The sequence below is a fragment of the Amblyomma mixtum genome, chromosome 1 (genome assembly GCF_055824585.1).
Source record: "Amblyomma mixtum isolate Tamu chromosome 1, ASM5582458v1, whole genome shotgun sequence".
NCBI classification, from domain to species: Eukaryota; Metazoa; Arthropoda; class Arachnida; order Ixodida; family Ixodidae; genus Amblyomma; species Amblyomma mixtum.
The window spans coordinates 46,735,098-46,756,321 of record NC_143012.1 but is presented as its reverse complement, the minus strand read 5'-3'; the positions used below and the strand labels follow the sequence as shown (position 1 = coordinate 46,756,321).

Here is a 21,224-nt window from a genome sequence, read left to right as displayed (position 1 = left end):
TTGTTGTGCTCATCGAAACTTGGCTCTCAGCAAAAATAAAGAATAGCGAAATACTAGACTGCGAAAAAACATATAAGTTTTACAAATACGACCGCGATTTCCGAACAGGCGGAGGTGTACTGATTGCCGTGAGCTCTGCTATCAATTCCTTTGCTATCTCTATAGCTATCGATTCACCACTAGAAATCGTTTGCATCCATGTTAGCTTTCCAACGGGTGACCTTATCTTTTGCGCTTGTTATAGATCCCCATCCTCACCTACTACTTTTTGCGCCGACCTTCATGATGCCCTGAATAAATTAATTGTTCGACACCCGAAATCACACTTATTCCTACACTCTAAACACAGTAACCTATAAAGTAACTTTTGGACGTGAGTAACTTTTGTCACAAAGGTTACAATTGATGTTTTTTGATGTTTTCATTACGTTTTCTTTATTTTTGTGGAGCCCAAAGGTTACAACGGCCAGAAGTCAACCGTTTCAAAGGTTACGATGGAAAAATTGCCAAGTAACCTTTGCGCAGTAACTTTTGGTCAGCACGGTAACCTATATGCGTCGTCAAGCCAGGAGATATGCACATATAGAGGGCGTATGCTGCTTTACGCGCGGGAATGTGCTTTTCGGATGCAATGGGGCTGCGGTTTCGACCGCAAAGGAGATGCTTTAATATGCCGGAGACATCAACGTAAGCTATCGCATGAGCCCGATACTGCTGTTTTGGGTCGCAGCCACATTCAATCGCGTGTTATCAGATATCTGTCTTCATATTTACCACAGGAGGCTGCGAATGCAATGCAAATGCAGTATTTAGCGTCTCAATATATAGAACACATCTTGAATGTTCGATTCCTATCGATGAGCTTTGCAAGAAAACCCAATGTGCTACTTCTCTAAGCATGGTCTGCACCGATTTTATTGCGCGAATAAACGTTAATAAACAAATATTTCAAATTACATGTAATTTCTCGATATCTCTCATAGAGCCTATTTCTCATCTTTCTCGAACCGATACGCGATAACAACGGTCGCAATTAATAGTAAAAAAGCAGACATATGGAAGGGCAGCACCTGGGAAGGCGACAGCGGACGTAACCGCATTTGCAGGCCGCCGAGTGCGCGATTCGACTTCTCTTCATGTGGCTCTCTACATACGCCTCCATTGTATCATTTCAGATGGCAAATATATATTACAAATCAAAACGTAATGCGCCCACGGTACGAACGGCGGCGCCTATAAGAAACGAGTAACTGGCAATGAACTACTCAAAACATGGCATGACGGCCGCTCCAGTATGCGTGAGACGCGCATGCGCAGACGGCCGACGCTTCACCCAATGAAAAGCGGCGCTTCTGTTTCAAAACGCTTGACATCGTTGCACGCCGGCAGGCACGCCGGCAAATCTGGACGGCGGGAAGGCTCGGACGTTGCAGCGTTGCGGAGGCTGCTTTGTTCTTGGAACCGAGAGTTGGAACCGTTCGTGAACCACGCCGTCTTTTGATGGCGTTTCTGCAGTGGTTTGTTTGGGGTGATGTCGCTAAGCAGCAGGGACCTGTGGGGTACGCTGCGCGGCAGCTGCAACGAACCTCAATGTGACTGTAGACGCGGCGTCGTTGTGTGCTCGGCAGACAGCTCCGCGTCCAGCGCTATTCGTTGCGACTACTGCAATCACGTTCCAGGGGTTCATGGAAGAATAACGGACTTGGGTGAGTGTCCTTTTTTTTTAACATATGCACAGTAACGACCTGGGAAGTCATTTATTTTATGCTTGTCAAAGTGCGTATTTTCTTTGTTTGCCAAAGCAGCTTCATTTCTAAGCCTCGTTGAATGCACTTCGAAGCGAAATCTGGTTCAGTAGTTTGAGTGCCTCATTCACCTATTGCGCGGGGTTTTGTGCCAATAAGTTTGGTTACTCAGAATATTTGTTTTAGGCTATTGTTGCCGTATGTCATTTTGGGTTATTAAGTGCGATAATACGGGGATAATCTAGCGCTAATTCTTGATCTTTTGCATGCGTGTGCGCGCGTTTTTTTTTTTGCATACGTACAAAAGAGCACGCTTAAAAAGCACGACGGTACTTTTTTAATTAAGGATGCGATTTGGGCAAGTTGGTATTGTAAGCTATCTTATGACGCAATTCCACATCGGCGCTATACTCTCGCCCAGTCGGCCGCAGTCGTCTCTATAAGACTCAAGTGGCGCTCACGTGAATATGGCTCGGTGCGCCGGTCGGGCCTACCGCATTGCCTGCCTATCCCATTTCCTCTCTTCCCGGCTCCGTCTGGATACCGTTTGTGTTTTTGATGGTTGTTTTTCGCGATTGCGGCGGTTCGACTCATCAGCGTTGGCGGCGGGAAGCGTAGCGCAGGGTGTGTGGTGCGCGGGCGATCTAAGCGGACGTGTGTAAGACAGTGCGAGCCCTATTGAAGTGTGCTAACAAGAATTAAGTTGTAACTGCAATATATACGTTGTTTATTCTCACAAATTTGTGTGTGCGTCGAGTGTCCTTACTCGCTGCCCCTCCCGTTTTGGTCGTCTCTAAAAGTATTCATTCATAGCGAAAACAGCGCGGGTAAAACGAGACGAGCAAAGAAAGACACAACAAATGGTCTCGTTTTCCCGCGCTGTTTTCACAATGAGGCGGTACTTTTGTTTTGAATCTGAATTCTGGAACTTTGGACGTCGTTTCATTGATTGATTATCAATAGATTGGTGCGCCATACGATTTTGGCAATACAACTGCGCCCATTCAAAAAATTGGCTGTGGTTTGACCAATGGCCATCCCGAGTAGAATATTCTCACTCTGGTGAGAATATCAGCCATGCTTTAAGTATGAATGGTTGCTCACTGGCTCTAATTTAACATTCCACAGATCCCAGTGCCTGAAGAGTTGCAAGTGACTGCACCTCATGTATATTCTTTGAACACACTTGTGTTTACGCTGGAAGTAGTAAAGAAGTGATCTCCATCAGCAACGGCAACCTAGAGCGTGCCCTCATCTTCTGCCTGGTGACATATTACGTAAAAAACCTCAACTATCCACCGGCATTTTCCGCCATACTCATCCTGCTGCAGAAGATTGCCCTGCCAGACATTTCAGTGCCACGTGGACTACTTTAAGAGCTGGTTCATGCTCTTGAAAAAGAATAATTTGTTCTAATTTTCTGGAAAGATATGTGTTTCAATTGTTCACTTTCTAATATGTTCAAGTATATTTTCTACAGCTAAATCGAGCAAGTTTTTTTTAAGTGCAGTACACCAGTTAAAGTACTTATCCGAGTGTTGTCAGGCTTATAGCACTGTTAATGTTACAAGTTATTGGTCACGTCATTGTGCATCTTTGTTAATGAAATGACTGGAGGAGTCACAAAGGGCTTTTGTTTATATAATCTGGGCAAGTTGTGCTGAATTTGCTGATGTTATGTACCTCTGAAAGCTGTTAGGTACATGTATATCTCTGGTTGCTGTTTAGCCAAGATGTTTAGATCGATTGATTGTTGTTTGCGTTTGTATGCGGCCGCAAGTTTTAAAAGAACTCATGTTATCTGCACTGCTTAGAGCTCCTTTCTTGATCTCTAATTGTATAGTCCTTTTAATCTTTCTTTTAAGAAGTGCGATAATTAAGATATGTGAACAAAATATTGCCTTCTCTGATATTTTTGCCGTTTATATTTTGTGTCTGTTGTATCCCTTACACAATGTCAAGTTGACTTGGCACTTGGTCTTGAATAATAAAGCTTTTATTTTGTTCTTTTTGGTATTACAATTACAGTGCCTATTTTTTTATTTACATTGCAATAAGAGTGATATGCTGTAGCCAAGCTCTACTCGAAGCAAGGCTTCATCTGAGCATGCTTAATTGAGTTACTTGTTCAACGTGGTTCTGTTTGGCATGCCAACAGTAATACTGCAATATGGGCCCATATTCCAGTGCCTTGCATGCCCATTTATTGTGATATATTTTTTTGCAAAAAGTTTGCAAAATTGGTTCCTTGAACATACCTGCATCTGTTACATTCCTTAGTATTTCTTTAATGTAGACAATATTTGGGAAGTTTTGTTGTTTTGTGTTTCCTATAGTCTTGGAAATGTTGGAGTCAATGAAAAATCTGCCCATCATATGCCGGTGTTTGTCATTTTTCTCATTTTCTAAACCATTCTCTTCTTTGGCCAATTTTTGTTCCGTTCAAATTGAAATCCAGCAGAGCTCTGTATTTCGTCACCTTCAGCAAGTTGCAGCGACATTTTTGCCATTTTTAGGCCAGCCATTGTTGCGTACAAAGGTTACACATTTTGGAGCACGTAACCTATGGCTAACTCAATGAAGTATACCTTTGTAAAGGTTACAGCGCTAAAAAGGTTGCGTAACCTATGCGTAAAAAGAAGTAACCTTTACCATGTGTAACTTTCACAAAGGTTACAAGTGGAAAGGTTACATTGTGTAACCTTTAAATTATAGGTATACTTCAATGTGAAAATGTGCACCTTTACAAAGGTTACCTAAAGGTTACCGTGTTTAGAGTGCATACTGGGTGATTTTAACTTCCCAAACATAGTGTGGCGAAACTGTATTCCCTCCCTTAAGCAGCCATCCTCCGAGTGCACTAATTTTTTAGACACCTGCGCCGATTTTAATCTAACCCAGCTAATTAACAAACCCACACGTACCACCAGCACATCGTCTAATATTTTAGACCTCTGTTTTACTACAGCTCCAGATTTGGTCTCTCCGCCAACGTACCTAGAAGGACTGAGTGACCACTCACTGCTTCACTTAACAATTAGGAAGAATGTTTGTCCTAAGAAAATAGTTAAGACCATATGTGATTACAATGCCGCCGATACCACGTCCATCACAGCTGAACTAGAATCATTCATTGCCGACTACACTGAGAACTTTTCCGAACTTACTATTGAAGAAAACTGGTCCTTGTACAAAAATAAACTGATAGAATTAATAGATAGATACGTACCTAAAATTAGGATTGTCTCAAATACTACCTCTCCGTGGTTTACCAAAACCCTACGCCGCTTATGCAACAAAAAGAAGCGTATTTTTCGTCGCGCTAAAGCATCTAACCTTCCTGAACGCTGGGCAGCATATCATCGCATTCATGCTGAATATTTAATGGCTGTTAAAGATGCTAAACAGAACTTTTTTGACAACACCCTCCCATCACTTCTGCAATCTAATCCGCGTAAATTCTGGAATATTGTTGGGGGCAAAGAAGATAAGGTAATTCAACTAACCCGTTCTGACAATATTTCCATTCCTCCGAACCAGTGTTGTTCCGTTTTAAATGATGTGTTTGCTTCCGTTTTCCAGAAAAGTGCTAATATTTTACCGTCTGTAGCTACTTTCTCTTATTTGCCAATGGACCCTATCAGTATTGACTGGGTCGGTGTGCAAAAGTTGGTTGAAAACTTGAAAATGTCTTCTTCGCCCGGTGACGATGCAATCAGCTCTAAAATGCTGAAACTCTCTGAACCCTACTCTTCTATTATGCTTTCAATGCTTTTTTCCCAGTCACTCTGTTCCTCAGTACTTCCAGGCGATTGGAGGGTTGGCAAGGTTGTTCCAGTACCAAAATCAGGTAACACGCATTCTCCCGATAACTATCGTCCTATATCACTCACAAGTATACCATGTAAAATTTTGGAGCATATCATATACTCTCATCTGATTGATTTCCTTGAGTCTAATTCCTTCTTTTCAGCAGAACAACACGGTTTCAGGAAGACATTTTCATGTGAAACACAGCTTGTATGTTTTACTAATGACCTTTTTGCTTACACTGACTTGAACATTGATGTAGACTGTGTGTTTTTGGACTTCGCGAAAGCTTTTGATACTGTTTCCCACGATCTCCTAATTCTTAAGCTTAGCATGCTCAACATTGACCCTAACGTACTGAACTGGATCAAAAGCTTCTTATCGAATCGAACTCAATATGTCTCTGCTAACGGCTGTTCCTCCTCTCACACCTCTGGGACAACCGGTGTACCACAAGGGTCGGTACTTGGACCTCTTCTCTTCCTAATTTACATTAACGATATTCCTGAATGCATTTCTCATTCTTCTATCAGGCTTTTCGCAGACGACTGCGTCATCTATCACAAAATATCTAACCAAACTGATTCTATTTATTTTCAGGATGATCTCACAAGCGTATCTAACTGGTGTGATAAGTGGTGCATGCGACTAAACGTTAATAAATGTAAAACGATGCATGTGTCACGTCGCACTAACATCACTGATAACAAGCGTACTTATGTTCTTCACGATATTCCACTTGAATCAGTTAACTCCTACAAATACCTAGGTGTTCATATCTCACGTAACTTATCATGGCATAGACACGTCGAACATGTCGCAAATAACGCCAACAGGACTCTTGGATACTTGCGCCGAAATTTCTCTACCGCGCCTCTGCCGATAAAACTAACCCTTTATAAAACATTAGTACGACCAAAGTTAGAATATGCATCTGCAGTTTGGGATCCTAATATAATCACACTGATAAACACACTAGAATCCATTCAAAATCGTGCAGCACGTTTCATCTTAACTAACTATTCCCGTTACGCCAGCATTACTTCTATGAAAAACACACTTGCCTTACCAGACCTTTCTTCGCGCCGGAAGTGTTTTCGACTATGTCTTTTCCACAGACTGTATCACCATAACCCCCTGTTAAAGGATCATCTTTTTTCGAGCCCTTCATACATTTCATCCCGTTCCGATCATATATTTAAAGTCGGTGTTCCATTTTCGAGAACCAAATTGTGTCATGATTCTTTTATTCCTAAAACCAGCGTTGACTGGAACGACCTTCCTCCCTCCATTGCTGCCATTACCGATGTTGAGAACTTCAAGAAAACTGTGTTTTCTGCCATCATATAACTTGTTTTGTATAACTATGCACTGTATTTTTTTTTGTTGTACCACTCCTTTCTGTAATGCCTTCGGGCCCTGAAAGTATGTGAAATAAATAAATAAATAAATAAATAAATAAATAAATAAATAAATAAATCGTAATCAAGCCGTTTTAAGCGCTATACGGCAGTTTCTTTCTCTCGATGTGTGAGTGCGGATTCCGCTCTCGTCGTCGGTTAAAAGAGCTGTTTTACTTAAAGGTCAATGATATTTTTTTCCCTGCCGTGACGTTATCTTTGTAGGCTATGCGAAAAAGCAAAATTGAACATGTCTTGCTCGACGAGTAGCAAGGGTGTAGAACGCAAATAGGGTGTCGAGCTAATCCTTGCCGGGGCCATCAAAAAGAGACACAAAAATAACGACTCTATTTAAGGAGAACATTCATGGAAATAGCAAGCTGTAAAGTCTGCCGTGTCGATCACAGCACTACAAAATACAGTGAGGAGTGCAAGCATTTTTTTAGATGGACTCGTGATTTTCATCGTCACCTGCCTGCTCTTATAGGGATGGGCTTCCGCGTTCTGTCGAAGCCAAATGCGGCGTGCGAACTAGGCTACATCGAGAATACCTAGGCAAGGAATGTAATCAGCCAAACGAGTGCCTCTTGATCTTCCAGAATGTGGTCTTGCGTTTTTCGTAGCCCAAAGAGGCTGATGGCAGTTGTTTTTGGGCGCACATTGGAACAATTGCATAGTATAATACCATACGAATTTAGTATACTACCTCGGATATAACGAACTTCAGTACGCCACCTCGGATAACGAACCTATATATGTATTGCGCCTCGGACATAACGAACTTTCGTGTGTTAACCTCAGATATGTAACGAATGGTTGTGAACTCACAGCAGCAACTGATGGATCAGACACCCTGTCCATAACTTTCAAGGGTGTAGTTGAACTGCTCTCACGGCTAGACGCAAATAAATCGACAGGTCCGGATAAAATTCCAGCCATTTTTCTTAAAAGATACGCACAGCTGATAGGTAAATTTCTTCAAATAATATGTTATAAGCCTTTAAAATCTGGTAAAGTACCGACTGATTGGCTCCTGGCTCGTGTTGTTCCGGTTTTCAAGAAAGGTAGCCCGGCGGAAATTTGTAACTACCGACCTATTTCACTTACATGTATTTCTTGTAAGATGGTCGAGCACATTATTGCGAAATATCTCAATACCTTCTTAGATACTAACAAAATCCTAAATAAAGCGCAACATGGGTTCAGGCACGGCTTTTCCACCAACACGCAATTAATAGCAACCATCAACGAAATCGCTAAAGTTCTAGACATGAATGGCCAGGTAGACATAATATTTTCGGACTTCTCCAAAGCTTTTGATAGGGTGCCTCATAATAAATTAATCCTGAAGATGAAAACAATTGGTATACCTTCCAAAATAATCAATTGGGTTATATCGTACTTGAGTAACAGGAAACAATAAGTAGACATAGACGGCTCTTGTTCTGACAATTGAGATGTCTACTCGGGAGTGCCCCAAGCATCTGTAATAGGACCAGTCTTATTTAATATTTATATTAATGATTTGGTCGACTCTGTCAGGACAGTTGTATCAGTTAAACTGTTTGCAGACGACTGCGTCATTTTTAAAACCATAAATTATGTTACGGATCAACTGGAGCTGAACGCAAATCTAAAATTACTAGCAGAATGGTGTGATAAATGGGATATGATGATTAACATTGAAAAGACAGTGCATATGTGTGTTACTAATAAAATAAAAAAAACTGGAATTTTCTTATAACATGGGCGGCAGTATGATAAAACAAGTAGTGGAATATAAGTATTTAGGCGTTACAATTACAAACAATCTTAAATGGACGGCGCACATCAATAACATATGCTCTTCAGCTCGTAAAAAATTAGGCTTCTTAAAACACAAATTAGGAAGATCATCAAGTGAACTGAGAAGCAAGGCGTACAAAGCGTTTGTAAGACCTTCGTTGGAGTACGCCAGTATTGTGTGGGACCCTCACACAACGGTAGGTAGAAAAAATTGAAAAAATTCAGAGGCTAGCCGCGCGCCTTATATATAACCGCTATATAAACGCCAGGACTCTCCATCTGCTATGCTGCATGAAGCTAAGCTTGAAAGCTTAAGAGAACGGAGAAAAACGGCTCGAATTAAATTTCTTGGTCGTTTGTATTTTTCAAAGCTAGGCATAGAACCCCAGGATTACATAATTAAACAGACTTCTAAGAAATCTCGTCATAAGCATAAACACTACATTGAACCCACTTTTGCCCGCACGAATGCCTATAAGTATTCTTTTTTTCCGAATACGATTAATGATTTGAACGCACTGCCTCATGATTCTCCTTTGCTTGCCTCCCCAGAGTAATTTCAACCGTCGGTTGGCGCTGTCTTAGACGCGCTATATTGTTGACACTGAGTTGCTTCTTTCCTCTTGTGCCTATTTAGCGTCATATAAGTGTTGGTCGTCTTTTTTTTTAGTACTTGTTTAGTGGTTATGTGTGTTTTTTCTTTTTCTTTTTAGGGTCGAAGTTTTGCCCTTTTGTGTTTTGTACTGTGCCTTTCCTGCTTGGACCATACTTGGTCCGCAGTAGGTGATAAATAAATAAATAAATAAAAAAAACCTAAGTATGCCACCTCAGATACAAAGAAATTTCGTATCTGGACCTCAGATGTAACCAACTTAGTGTGTTGAGCTCGGATATTAAGAACTTAAGTGTACCACTCCTGATATAATGACCGCTAAACCTCAGATATAACGAACACTTGGCTGCTAACGTATTCAAACGAGCCACCGAGGATCGCATAAGAGCTATTTTATTTTCCTTTTTACAGTTTTATTTGAAGTCTGGGTGGGAGACGTAATGCCTACCTAAAATATGACTCCTCCTATGCGAATATTATTGTGCCGTCCTTGACGCCATGGCGGTGGACCATGTAGTTTCCACAGCAAACACCAAAGCAGGTGGATATCAGCGGATTAAGTAAACTCGCAGCTTTTCACCGTGGCCTTGGTCCACCGACATGGCGGTCACTATGACGTTGGCACAAGCCATATCCATATAGGAGTTACCTCGCAGAAAGTCTTTACATCGCAGCTTCCCGAGGGCTTGTTTTCCCTGTCCGCATCTCTGTAGCGGAGGGACCCCAGCAGCATGGAAGGGCACGGCTTGTTTTTCCAGGCTGCCATAGAGTTCTTGGCCTGCTCCTGCGCAGGAAGGCGGGAACAAGAACCTCTCACGAAGTCACAGCCGGATACGTCCCAATGGGCTCTAAACCTCCCAAAGACGTCCTGCAGACATCCTGGACATCCGCAGGACATCCATGGGAGTTTCAATGCACATTGAGGAGACGCACTGTTTATATCTTGAATATGAGGCGTCCGTACTACAAGGATGAACGTTCAGAAGAGCTCAGATGCACACACATCAGGGATAGCACAGGACAAGGGCAGACATTTGTATTAAAACAGACTACCGAGTAACATCCACACATGGGCCAAGCCAGGAAAGGTAATCTACGTATGATGATTAAAAAATCAAAATCCTTTTGAACATTTTAAACGTGCATGTATTACCAACTGGTCCACAATTCAGCCTTGCTAGGACGCCGAAGTTCTTGAATTTTGTCTGGTGTAATGTGCACTTCTTGTTGTGTCACCGTATATAAGCAGGCAAGACGTCCAGATGAAAACAGTTCCTTCCGTTAAAACCTGGATCAGCGGACTGAGACTTTCCTCACACCATGTGTTCAAGTTTGTGTTACTGCATTCCGTCTTCCCTGCCCTCATCTGTACCGTGAAAAAACAAAAGGCAGGATGAAAACTAGTTCTCTTGTAGAAGCGCCTGAATCTGCCGCTGTTACAGCTCAGAATTAAGACTTCCAGGTGCATAAAACATGCATTCTAACTGTACGTTATCTCTGGTTCCATAATGCAGCTGACGCTAGAAGGTTTTTCTTTTTGCACCTGTATATATCTAAACATTCAAATCTTGTCCAATGCGCCTGAGGATACATTATTACCATTAGGGCGAAAGAGTTGGCCGGGCGGACATTGCAGCTCGCTGGGTCAGGGATGTAGTGGGTCTGCGCGATCACTTTGTCGACGTTGCTGTAAGGCCCAGAAAGAATAAGAATGCGCTGCAGTTGGTTCCTGCCTGGTAACGAGTCCGCATTGTGCTGCTGTAGCAGCTATAAGCCTAGCAAGCACCACAAGCATGGAGGTGTCCCAGAGCGGGATCAAGTTTGCGACTAATTTCCTGTTTCTTTGCTGTATAGCTGTTTAAGCAAAATTAGCGATGTTCACGACTTTTAAAAAGCTTTAATTTTCACCTGTAGCACTTGTAGTAAAGACAAGCGCCGTCATATGTTGTAACGAGCGAAGCATATTGAGTAATTAGATTTCGTTCAAGAAGGTTTAACTTGCACAGTCCTAGCGAGACCTGCATGCATAATACACGCATGAAGACTGCCATACAAGCTTGACAAAATGTGCCAGGCTGATTCACTCATTGAGGTAAGCTTATAAAAGCTTGTGAAACTTATAAAAGCTTCCTTTTCCGGAAAAGTAGCGTCTTTGTCGTTCGAACGCGCTGATCCATCATACAGGGTGGTTTATACTGTTCTCCTGTGTTCCTCACCGGTAACGCCCATTCATAACGACCGATAATTGTAGTATCTATAAGAGTGCTCACGTGAGCTTTGCCGATTCGGCTATGGTTGCGGGCAGCCCGGAAACTATCGGCAGAGTCAGGATGGCGATAACCTTCTGGACTTTGGTGACGCTAGCCTTGACGTCCTGCACAGAAAAAATAACCCAGTAGCAATTAAACACGTCAGGGGTGTTAAACTATCGATGCTAAATTATCGATGCAAAGTTTACGAGCGTAGATCAATGCTTTCAGAGCAGGTCCCCATGTATATAGGAGCCCTCATGGAGGAGTTCGATACTAAGCATCTCCATATATCTTGGCGCCAGCTAGACCCCGTACCGCGACCGCTGAGGCTGCAGGGCTCAACTCAGCCAGCAGCGCCATACCACAGTCAAATGGTGCCATGGTTGCTGTGACGTAGTAGTTTACCACTCTCCCTCAGGAGTGTTGGGATCGGGTAGCGTGGTCTGGCCGGAGGAGGGGACGAAGAAATCGGAGACATGGTCAAGAAGAAAACAAGGAAAAACTTTATACAGGCTATTTACAAAAAAAAAAATAGCTGAGAGTGACTCTCAGTGGAAGGGAGCTTCTTCGCCAACGGGAGACTCTTGGCCGCACTCTCTGACGAATTTTATATGCTCTTCCCAGCAAACCAAAAACCTCCCAGAGACATCTAGCTAGACGTCTCTGAGAGGTTTTTGGTTTTCTGGGTTCATTCCCTAGGATACCTGGATGGGGGCCGGGCCTGCTGCAGAAGGCGTCCCGAAAAGTTTATTTTGGTTCCGATCACACACTCTCTCACCACTGGACACTCCCCCGTCATCTTATGAGATTGAGGAAGAAAGGAATGCCATTAAGTCGCGCAGGCAGCGCGAGTGGTGTTCCCCGCTGTGCAAGTGGCCGCGCATGGGGTTTGCGTTCCCCGGGTCTGCAGGTCGTTGCCCGCGTGGTGTGCGTTCGCCTTCGGCCTTCGCTGTCTTCGGCCTTCGCCGTCTTCGGCCTTCGCTGGTCTTCGGCCTTCGCTGGTCTTCGGCCTTCGCCGCCGCCGCCGTGGTCACCCCGGTTGAGGGAGTCCGCTCTTAATCCACTTAGGCTGAGGGGGGGGGGGGGGCATCCCAAGCACAACAGGAGGAAAGTACATAACAGCTGTATCTTATGGGTTATAACCTAAGGGGCAGAAACGTGGAGGCTAACAAAAAGTTTATTGAGCTTAATATAGGAGAGAGCGCGAACTATGGAAAGGAAAATGGCAGGTGCAACGTTGGTGACAGATGCGTGCAGGGAAGAAGCGCGAGTCACTGATAGGCTAAATTCTTACCACGTCCTGCTTAACGCCTTGGATATAAGCGGCACACTCTGGCAAACCCCTCAGAGTACTGCTTTGTAGCGGCCCAAAGCGAAAAGTTATGCGTACCACCTTTAAAAAGCAGCTCAAGAAGGGGAAACGCACAAGGGCAGGCCATTAAGGCAAATGAATGTAACCCTATGACCCCTTAGTGCAACGGAGTGGATTTCAAGAGAAGGCAAACGTAGCAGCAAGCGGCATAAGTCAGTGACGGATGTGGTTAGGACGTTTGCTGGGATTAGATGGTCGCAGCTTAATTGAAGATCAGTGGGTGTCTTATGGTAGACTGAGATGCTGTGCAGCGGACGCAGTGAGGCTGATGGCGAGGACGATGCAATGGCGTAGCTGAATAATCGCTATGCTGGCCAAAAACTCACAGGTGTACTTCGGCTTGTAAGTACATTGCGAACTGCCAGCGAAAGGCGAGAGAATCATGAACCGGGGTAAATCGTAGCTGGGACGATGAGCAGAGAAGTCTGCCTGTAGACTGCGTACCGCAATAGCGATGTTGAGGGTGTCCATAGTGGCGTCGTTCTGGTAGTCCGCGAGCGTCACGCCGCGCACCTCGATGCCCTGGAAGCGGTCGGACCACGGAGCCGGGTACCGGTCCATGAAGTCCTTGAGGCTAGCCTTGAACGCGTCCTTTTTGCTGACCAGCACGCTGTAGCCCACTGACACGTACGCCTCAGGAGCGCGGTCGACTGCGCGCAGCCGCTCCACGCTTACGGCGTTGCCTGCGATCGACGCGTGCCTGCTGTCATCTCGGGCAGAGCGAGAGGTCCAAAGAAAGTGATTGATTGATTGGCCGACCGACCGAGCGACCGACCCACAGACCGCCCGACCGGCCCACCGACCGACCGACCGACCGACCGACCGACCGACCGACCGACCGACCGACCGACCGACCGACCGACCGACCGACCGACCGATTCATTAATCTAGATTAATTTATTGGTTGATTGATTGTGTGGGCGAGTAGCGTTGCAGCGAATAAATTGCAGGATGGCTTTTTTAAAGAGACACAGGACAAATGGAAGTTGGCCTGTACAGATAGATTACAACCTCCTACCGATACAGAGGTTATATATATACTGTCAGTGTAAACTTAGATTTTAAAAGCAAAAACAGGTAAAAGCTTAAACACAGCCATTTTCGCAAGTTAATTCCAAACATAAATTATTTAATGGCAGTAGGCGGGTACCAAATGGTGATTCATATATACTAACATCTTAGGCGTTATTACAAAGAATATAACACGCAGCCAAAACGTTTGAAAGGCGGAGATAAGTGCAAGAGGCCCTGCACTGAATGTAACCTGGCTAAAGGTGCTTAGGGTGCTTTAGAAAACTGCCTTCCTTTGCAAGCACGAAGCTTGTCTTGTATACCTTCCAAGACGGAACCGTCGGACTGCGTCAGACCGAGCGCCACAAAGACGTGGCAGACGCCTTCGGGGACAAACACCGACAGGTTGATGGCCTTTTCGTGCTGCACCGAGCAGTAGATGGTCTTGCCGGTGAGCAGTGCTGCGTTGCCAATTCTCGTTATTTACTCAGACATGTTCGAGGCAATTTCAATAACATTTCCTGTAGAAAAACACAACAGCAAGGTTTATGTCGTTACGACAGATTTTCTGTTACGTTTCTTATCAAGAACTTGTTGTAATAAAGAAATTTTTGTCGTAACTGCACAATTCTCTGTAGTACAACAGAAAAGTACTGCAGAACTACAGAAAATTACTACAGGAAAAAACTACGGTACTTAAAAAATACAAAACAACTGAAAAATAGGTCGTTACATAAAACTACAAAATATTTTGTGTTTTTGACAGGGTTCTGTCGTTTTTTTTCTACTGTGTTACTTGGTGTGATCATCTCGGTCTCTTTGTAGACATTACAGTCGCAACGCAATTTGTTTGGTTTATGGAATATGTAACGTCCCCAAACGTCTGGGGCTATGAGGGACACCGTAGTGAAGGGCTCCGGAAATTTCGACCACCTGGGGTTCTTTAACGTGCACTCACATCACACAGCACATGGGCCTCTAGAAGTTCGCCTCCGTTAAAATTCGACAGCTGCGGCCGGGATCAAACCCGCGTCTTTCGGGTCAGCAGCTGAACGCCATAACCAATGAGCCACCGCGGTTGATTCGAACACTGATTAAATTGTCTAATTTGAAATAATTGAGAGAATGAACCGAAATATATACTAATCTTGAAAGCTTTAAAACGCTTGGAAGGACATTTTGTGCAGAAGACATTTGAAGATATAGACGTTAGAGGCTTTTTGCCCGTAAATTTTTCACATAAAATTATACATGTTCGAATGGGAGAATTAAACCCAGTCAAAAACAACAGAAAATTTTGTCGTCATAGCAGATTTTATGCAGCGTTTTTGTCCATGAACTTGTAGTAACGAATTTTTGTACGAACAAATAATTTTCTGTGGTTATTACTGAAATGCACCACAGAAGTACGAACTACAGAAGATGCTGCAGGAAAAAACTACAGTAGTACAGAAAAATACTAAAACAACAGAAATACCTGTCGTTACAAAAAAAATCGACAAACCATTTTGCCATATTTTTGGCATGATTATGTCTTTTTTTTCGATTTGAAATATACCGGTGCAATTCAAGTCTTAAAGGTGCGCTAAAGAGGATTCTGAGCTCGTATTACCGCGGGAACTCGATCTGCACGCTTCGAGCTTTCTTACAACTTCGAACTATTGTCCTGTGCGGCCGAATTCCCTATTAAATCGAATTAAATGTCCCGGCTCCCAATTTTTTTAAACTCATTTTCGAAAAGAGGAGTCAACCAACGCGTGGAGTGCCTTTCAGCCAACCGCGTGGCAGCTTGCCGCTCTGCCATCGGCGGAGTGATACGTAGTGATCGACGAAAGCAAGGAGTCCACGCGTATTTTATTTCCGCGAGCATAATTTGCAGTTATGTAGTCTGCGACTGAAACAATTTATTCACGGAAACCTAAAAAACAAAATAAAAGCAAAAGCGAAGCCGCCACGCGACTGGCTGAAAGGAACTGCACGCGTTGGCTGACTCCTCCTCTTTTCGAAGATGAGTTAAAAAAATAGCTGAGGTTTAGCTCTGGTTAAACCGGGCAAGTTGCGTAAGCAAGCAGCAACTGTTTTGCCCGAGGCGAACGCGCGTATTTATTCCCCGTTTCTCTCCCGCTTCCTCTCTCCACATTCCGACACATGCGTCGAGAGTGAGTGAGTGAAAAACATTTAATGCTCCAAAAATCAGGTTTTAGCGGTGGGCCGATGTCTTCATGTCTTCGGCCTCTTCACAAGGTCGGCGCCCCTATTCCAGGGCACCGCTGAGTCTTGCTGCTTCGCAGGCGTGCTGCACCAGTGCCCTTTGGGCCGTGAGCTCGCTGCTGGTCAGCAGGCCCGCCCATTGTTCCGCATTCGGGTCATTTAGCTTGTGAAATGTTCTGTTACGTTCGCATTCCCATGTGATGTGATATAGCGTGGGGGTTGCTCCGCATCACGGACATGTGTCCCTGTATTGTGTAGGGAACATCTTATGTAGTATGTATAAATTGTGGAAAGTCCCTGCTTGCAGTCTCCGCCAGCAGACCGCCTCGTGCTGTGTTAATGATGTGTGCGGTGGTGGGTATTTGAATCTCCGCCCTCTGTGATAGTTTAATATTTCTGCATACGTTGGTTCCACCGTCATGGGGTCCTCCAGGGTTTCCGACTGCCCTGCTCGGCTCGTGATCTCGCGAACTAGGCTGTCTACCCTCGAGTTACCCTCTATCCCGGTGTGTGCCGGTATCCAGAAAATCCTGTGTCTTAAGGTCTTATTTGGAAGCTTTGCTTCGAGGAGGATCTTCAGCGCTTCCTTGCTTATTTTGCCCTGTATGTAGTTCCTGCATGCTGCTTTGGAGTCTGTCAGGATTATCAAAGACTTGTTCCTACGGTAACCTTCGGCCGCCGCTAGAGCTACGGCAGCTTCCTCCCCCTCCGTTACCGTACAGTTTCTTAATGTCGCGCTGCTAATTGGTTCCCCCATGTAATCTACCACTGCTGCCGCGACTCGGAACTTTCTGGTCCTGTGGTCCCATGGATAGAGGGCCGCGTCTGTGTATACTGTGTTTTCCATTGTGGCTAGGTTCCGCTTCACATAGTCTGCCCTGGCCTGCCTTCTAGCGGCATGGAGGTTGGGATCCATGTTTCTCGGCAGAGGGCTGATGTCCAGTGTCTGGCGGACCTCGTCTGGAATGCTAGCTGTTCTATCTACGATCCCTTCTACATTGTGCCCTAATCTCTTTAGGAGCTTGCGGCCGGTGGCTGTCTGCTGGAGCCTGGCTATTTGCGCACTTAGCTGGGCTTCCGTTAGTTCTTCGAATGTGTTGTTTAGGCCCATTTGTAGCAGCTTTTCATTTGATGTGTTTCTTGGCAGGTGGAGTGCCGTCTTGTACGCCATTCTTAGCAGCGCCTCCGTCTGTTCTTTGTCTTCCTTGGTCATGCGGTGGTATGGCAGCGAGTACGTGACTCTGCTGACTATCAGGCTTCTGACGAGCTTGATCGTGTCGCTTTCTTTCATCCCGCTTCTGTTCTGTGATACCCTCTTTATCATGCGGCTTATTTGTTCTGTTGACTTCTTGAGTAGGCTAATTGTGTAGGTACATCTCCTGCTTCCTTGGATCCACATGCCCAGGATGCGTATCATATCCCTTTCTGGTATATTTTGGCCTTCTAACTTTACTGTCAGTTCCTCCTTGGTAGGGTTGGACCCTACCCTAAGAAGTTCCGACTTTTCCGTGGAGCATACTAGGCCCCTTTCCCTCACGTACTCTTCTACACACGTTGCTGCTTCTTGCAGTCTCTCTTCCTTTTGTCCTAGCGAGCCTCGATTCACCCAGACCGTAATGTCGTCGGCGTACATCGCGTGCTGGATGCCATCGATCTTGCTGAGTCTTCTGGCCAGTCCGATCATTGCAAGGTTGAAAAGCACTGGTGAGATTACGGATCCTTGCAGCGTGCCCTTACGTGGGGTGGTAAAGGTGTAGCTTCGCAGGTCTCCCAATCCCACAGTCGCTGTGCGTTCTAGAACGCGCGACTAGGCGCGCGGCAGCGGCGGCGGCGCAGCGACGGTCCTGCCGCCTGGCGGAGCGCGGCTGGAGCGGTTGCTATGGCAACGGCGCTCCATCTGTTTGACCTCGGCCACCGCCGGAAGCTACGCGACGGCTCGAAACCTGGCGCAGTATTGCTTACGGAATAAAAAGGCGGGAACCGGTACGTTTAATTCGATTTCATAGGTAAATCGGCAGCACAGGACGATAATTTGAAGTTTCGAAGGATGCTCAGAACGCGCAGACCGAATTCGCGCGGTAAACAGACGATTTCAGATTCCTCTTTACATAGCGCACCTTTAATAAGCCTACACAAAATTGAATTTCTAGACAGGCATTTCGAGCAGGAGGCAATCTGGGCATCATTTGAGAGAGAGAGGCTGACGAAGGGCAGTGAACTAACCTGGTTTCTCACCGTCCACTGTGCCAGGGCCTGGAAAATAGAGGACGGATAAAAAAAAGAAACGCTTCAGTAAACCGCGCTGAATTTTGGGGAATCTTCTCCTTCTCAGGGAATTCGAGCGGTAAAATTCAGCGAAAACCCCATTTTTACGGAGTTTCGGGGAACTTCAAGAACCCAATTCGTCCTTTTCCAAACTGACGGAGTTTTCGAGCTGCCGCAGGGAATAACAGCCCAAAATAGGGGATTTTTTTTTTGTCGTGGCGTGGGACATCACTGATCTTAAACAGCGCAAAGATTTTTTAAAAGATGAACTTACACCAACTAGCCCAAATGTATTTCCTTGTACATCACTGATCTTTATCTTGCCAGCATCCAGCCATTGGCAGAGACTTATAGGCTAACGAAAAGGCTTGAAATTGACCCAGACTGCGCAGCGCGCTGTGGAAAGGAAAGTTATGCGGGTAACGTTATAGGGGCGATCAAGATAATCGAAGGTGCCCTGTGTCGATAATGTACTACGTTAAAATTACGAAGAGACTACTCTCACTGAAAACAGGGAGTTGTTGACAGCGTTATATGTCGTTTCTGGACTAACAGATAGTGATTTTGTTAGCCGATGCTTTCCACCGCGGCCATATCAAAGTTTCAATGGATACCGAGCCATTGTGGCATAGCGGGAAACGAGCGTGCTGACGCCGAGGCTCGGATGGCACATAGTGGTTGTGCTTTCATTGAGATAGCCTTTTCTAGATCAGACATCGGAGCCTTGTCGGCGCATTTAATGCAAGCCGCAATGCAGTCGCACTGGAATTATTCGAGTCATCAACAGGACCGCGTCTGTAAGCTTGACGCCGGCTCACGATTACATTTGCCATCTATGGTGCTGCGACGTCATGGGACTTTATTCCACCGGTTACGGCTTGGCGTTGCCTACACCAAACACTATCTTCACAAGATCGGCATCGAAAGTAACCCAAATTGCGCACAGTGCCACACTCCAGAGACTATTGGACACCTTCTTTGCGAGTGCCCGAACTATACTGCTGAAAGAAGAACATTGGAGGAGACCGTGAAACAACTGGACTCTCGCCCTCTCTCTGAGGAAACTCTTCTGGGCGCCAGGACGAGACGTTCTGATTGGTGGCGTGTGATAAAGACCCTGCTCAACTTTTTGTGTGAAACAGGCCTGGATACTCGTCTGTGACTGCCTGTGCACAACCTACATGGTTAATGACATGTGTCGGTGTTTGCGTTGCAGAGACCAGTTTTATGAGTTTTATGTGCGTCTACTAACCGCGATGCGAGTGCCAGCCAGTGTTGTGTGTGTGTGTGTGTGTAGACATCACCCGTGAAACTCATTGTATTATGCCATCATCAACCTTCATTCGCACTTTCCTTTTCCTCCTCTTCCCTTTCCCCTGTGTGGAGTAGCAGGCCAGGGCCATGTGACCACCGGCCGACCTCTCCACCTTTTCCTCATTAAAATTCCTTTCTCTCTCTCTCATGCAGCGACGAAGCTGCCGCAGCGCACCAGCCTGCAGAAGGTTTTAAGGCACTGGCGTCAACTGCACTGTCTGCTGTCGGTACGCTGTGTCTGCATGAGCTAACATTCGACACGTTCCAAGCGACCGGCTAGTCCAGAAAGGCATTGATCACCTACCGCGTGCAGTAGTTTCGCTTTCAACGCTGCCCGTGTCTCGAACCATGTCTCCTCTATGACGCGTTTGCCCAGCCGGAACACAACCACGCACGATAGACCTTTTGGACTGCTAGCGCACGCTTGACCGGCCCTTAGCCACTTTCAGGCTGCCTCTTTTTATCGTTTTTTTTGTCTCCACGTTATTCTTGGGCCTGCGTCGATCTCCTCTCACGCGCGGGAAGCGCGACGTTTTCAACTGCGAGAGCCAATTTACGGCGCCTCCTCTTTCGCTCTAACAGAGTGATGCGGCCACAGTTGTTCGTTGCATCTGAGACCCAGTGCCATAGCCCTAATGCATATTAATTCGACAACATAAGAAGCCTCATCACAGAAAAAAAAATGGAGGGGACACTTAAACTCCGCCTTAAGGGCATGACTCGATAGTTTAATTGGTTAATTCCAATATATGCAGAAGGTCATTCTATGCTTTCCTTACATTCACGATCCATAGGAGTCCTCATACCCGGTGTGTTTGGAACAGATTTCACAACATAAGGGCAATACCCAAAAAGGGTTTTGGCCGCTAGGGGGCCCGAGTGAGCGGACGCGTTTATTATCGGCTCCGCCAATTTCTGGTTCCTGTGCCCAGCTAAGTCCTTTCTAGGACCCACCAAGGCCCTCAACGGATCCTGGAAGGTTCACGGACCCCAATCGCTACCATCTTTTGGATGTGCCCAATGACCTCGGTGAGCTACCTGTTGAAAATGTCTCTGGCAGCCACGCCGCTGCGCTAAGCCTCGCCTCATCGAGGCGAGCCTCGCCGGCGCGCCGCGTTCCTCACTCCCCAACAGCCATGGAGGAGCCCGTGGATGGAGAGACCTTGAACCCATTGGACTGCCACCCTGGTGAGTGGAAAACTGTGCTCCACGCATACCGTAATCGGACCACGGATTCGAATTCGCCCCCAAAACACCCGGTATCGGCCACCGTTCAACCTAAACCAAACGCCAGCAACGCCGGCGCGCCACCGGACGCTGCATCTGGGAACACCCGAAGCGCGTTCAAGGAGACGCCACAGCTACGCATGACGCGCGCCGTCGTCCATAGAAGCAAGCAACTCGCCGCACTGCCGGCGGGTACCATCAGAGTAGTCTTTCGCCCGC

General features: G+C 45.7%; 1 protein-coding gene across 1 annotated transcript in view; it reads right to left on the bottom strand.

The window, feature by feature from the left end:
* Positions 1-21,224, bottom strand: part of LOC149366222 (uncharacterized) — a 41,751-nt gene that overhangs the window by 6,502 nt on the left and 14,025 nt on the right. The window contains exons 4-9 of the mRNA XM_089549586.1: positions 18,423-18,452; positions 14,312-14,449; positions 13,422-13,660; positions 11,624-11,727; positions 10,953-11,040; positions 10,003-10,137 (exon numbers count right to left, since the gene is read on the bottom strand). Coding sequence (XP_089405712.1) covers positions 10,003-10,137; positions 10,953-11,040; positions 11,624-11,727; positions 13,422-13,660; positions 14,312-14,449; positions 18,423-18,452 — 734 coding nt within the window. The remainder of the gene's footprint in view (positions 1-10,002; positions 10,138-10,952; positions 11,041-11,623; positions 11,728-13,421; positions 13,661-14,311; positions 14,450-18,422; positions 18,453-21,224) is intronic.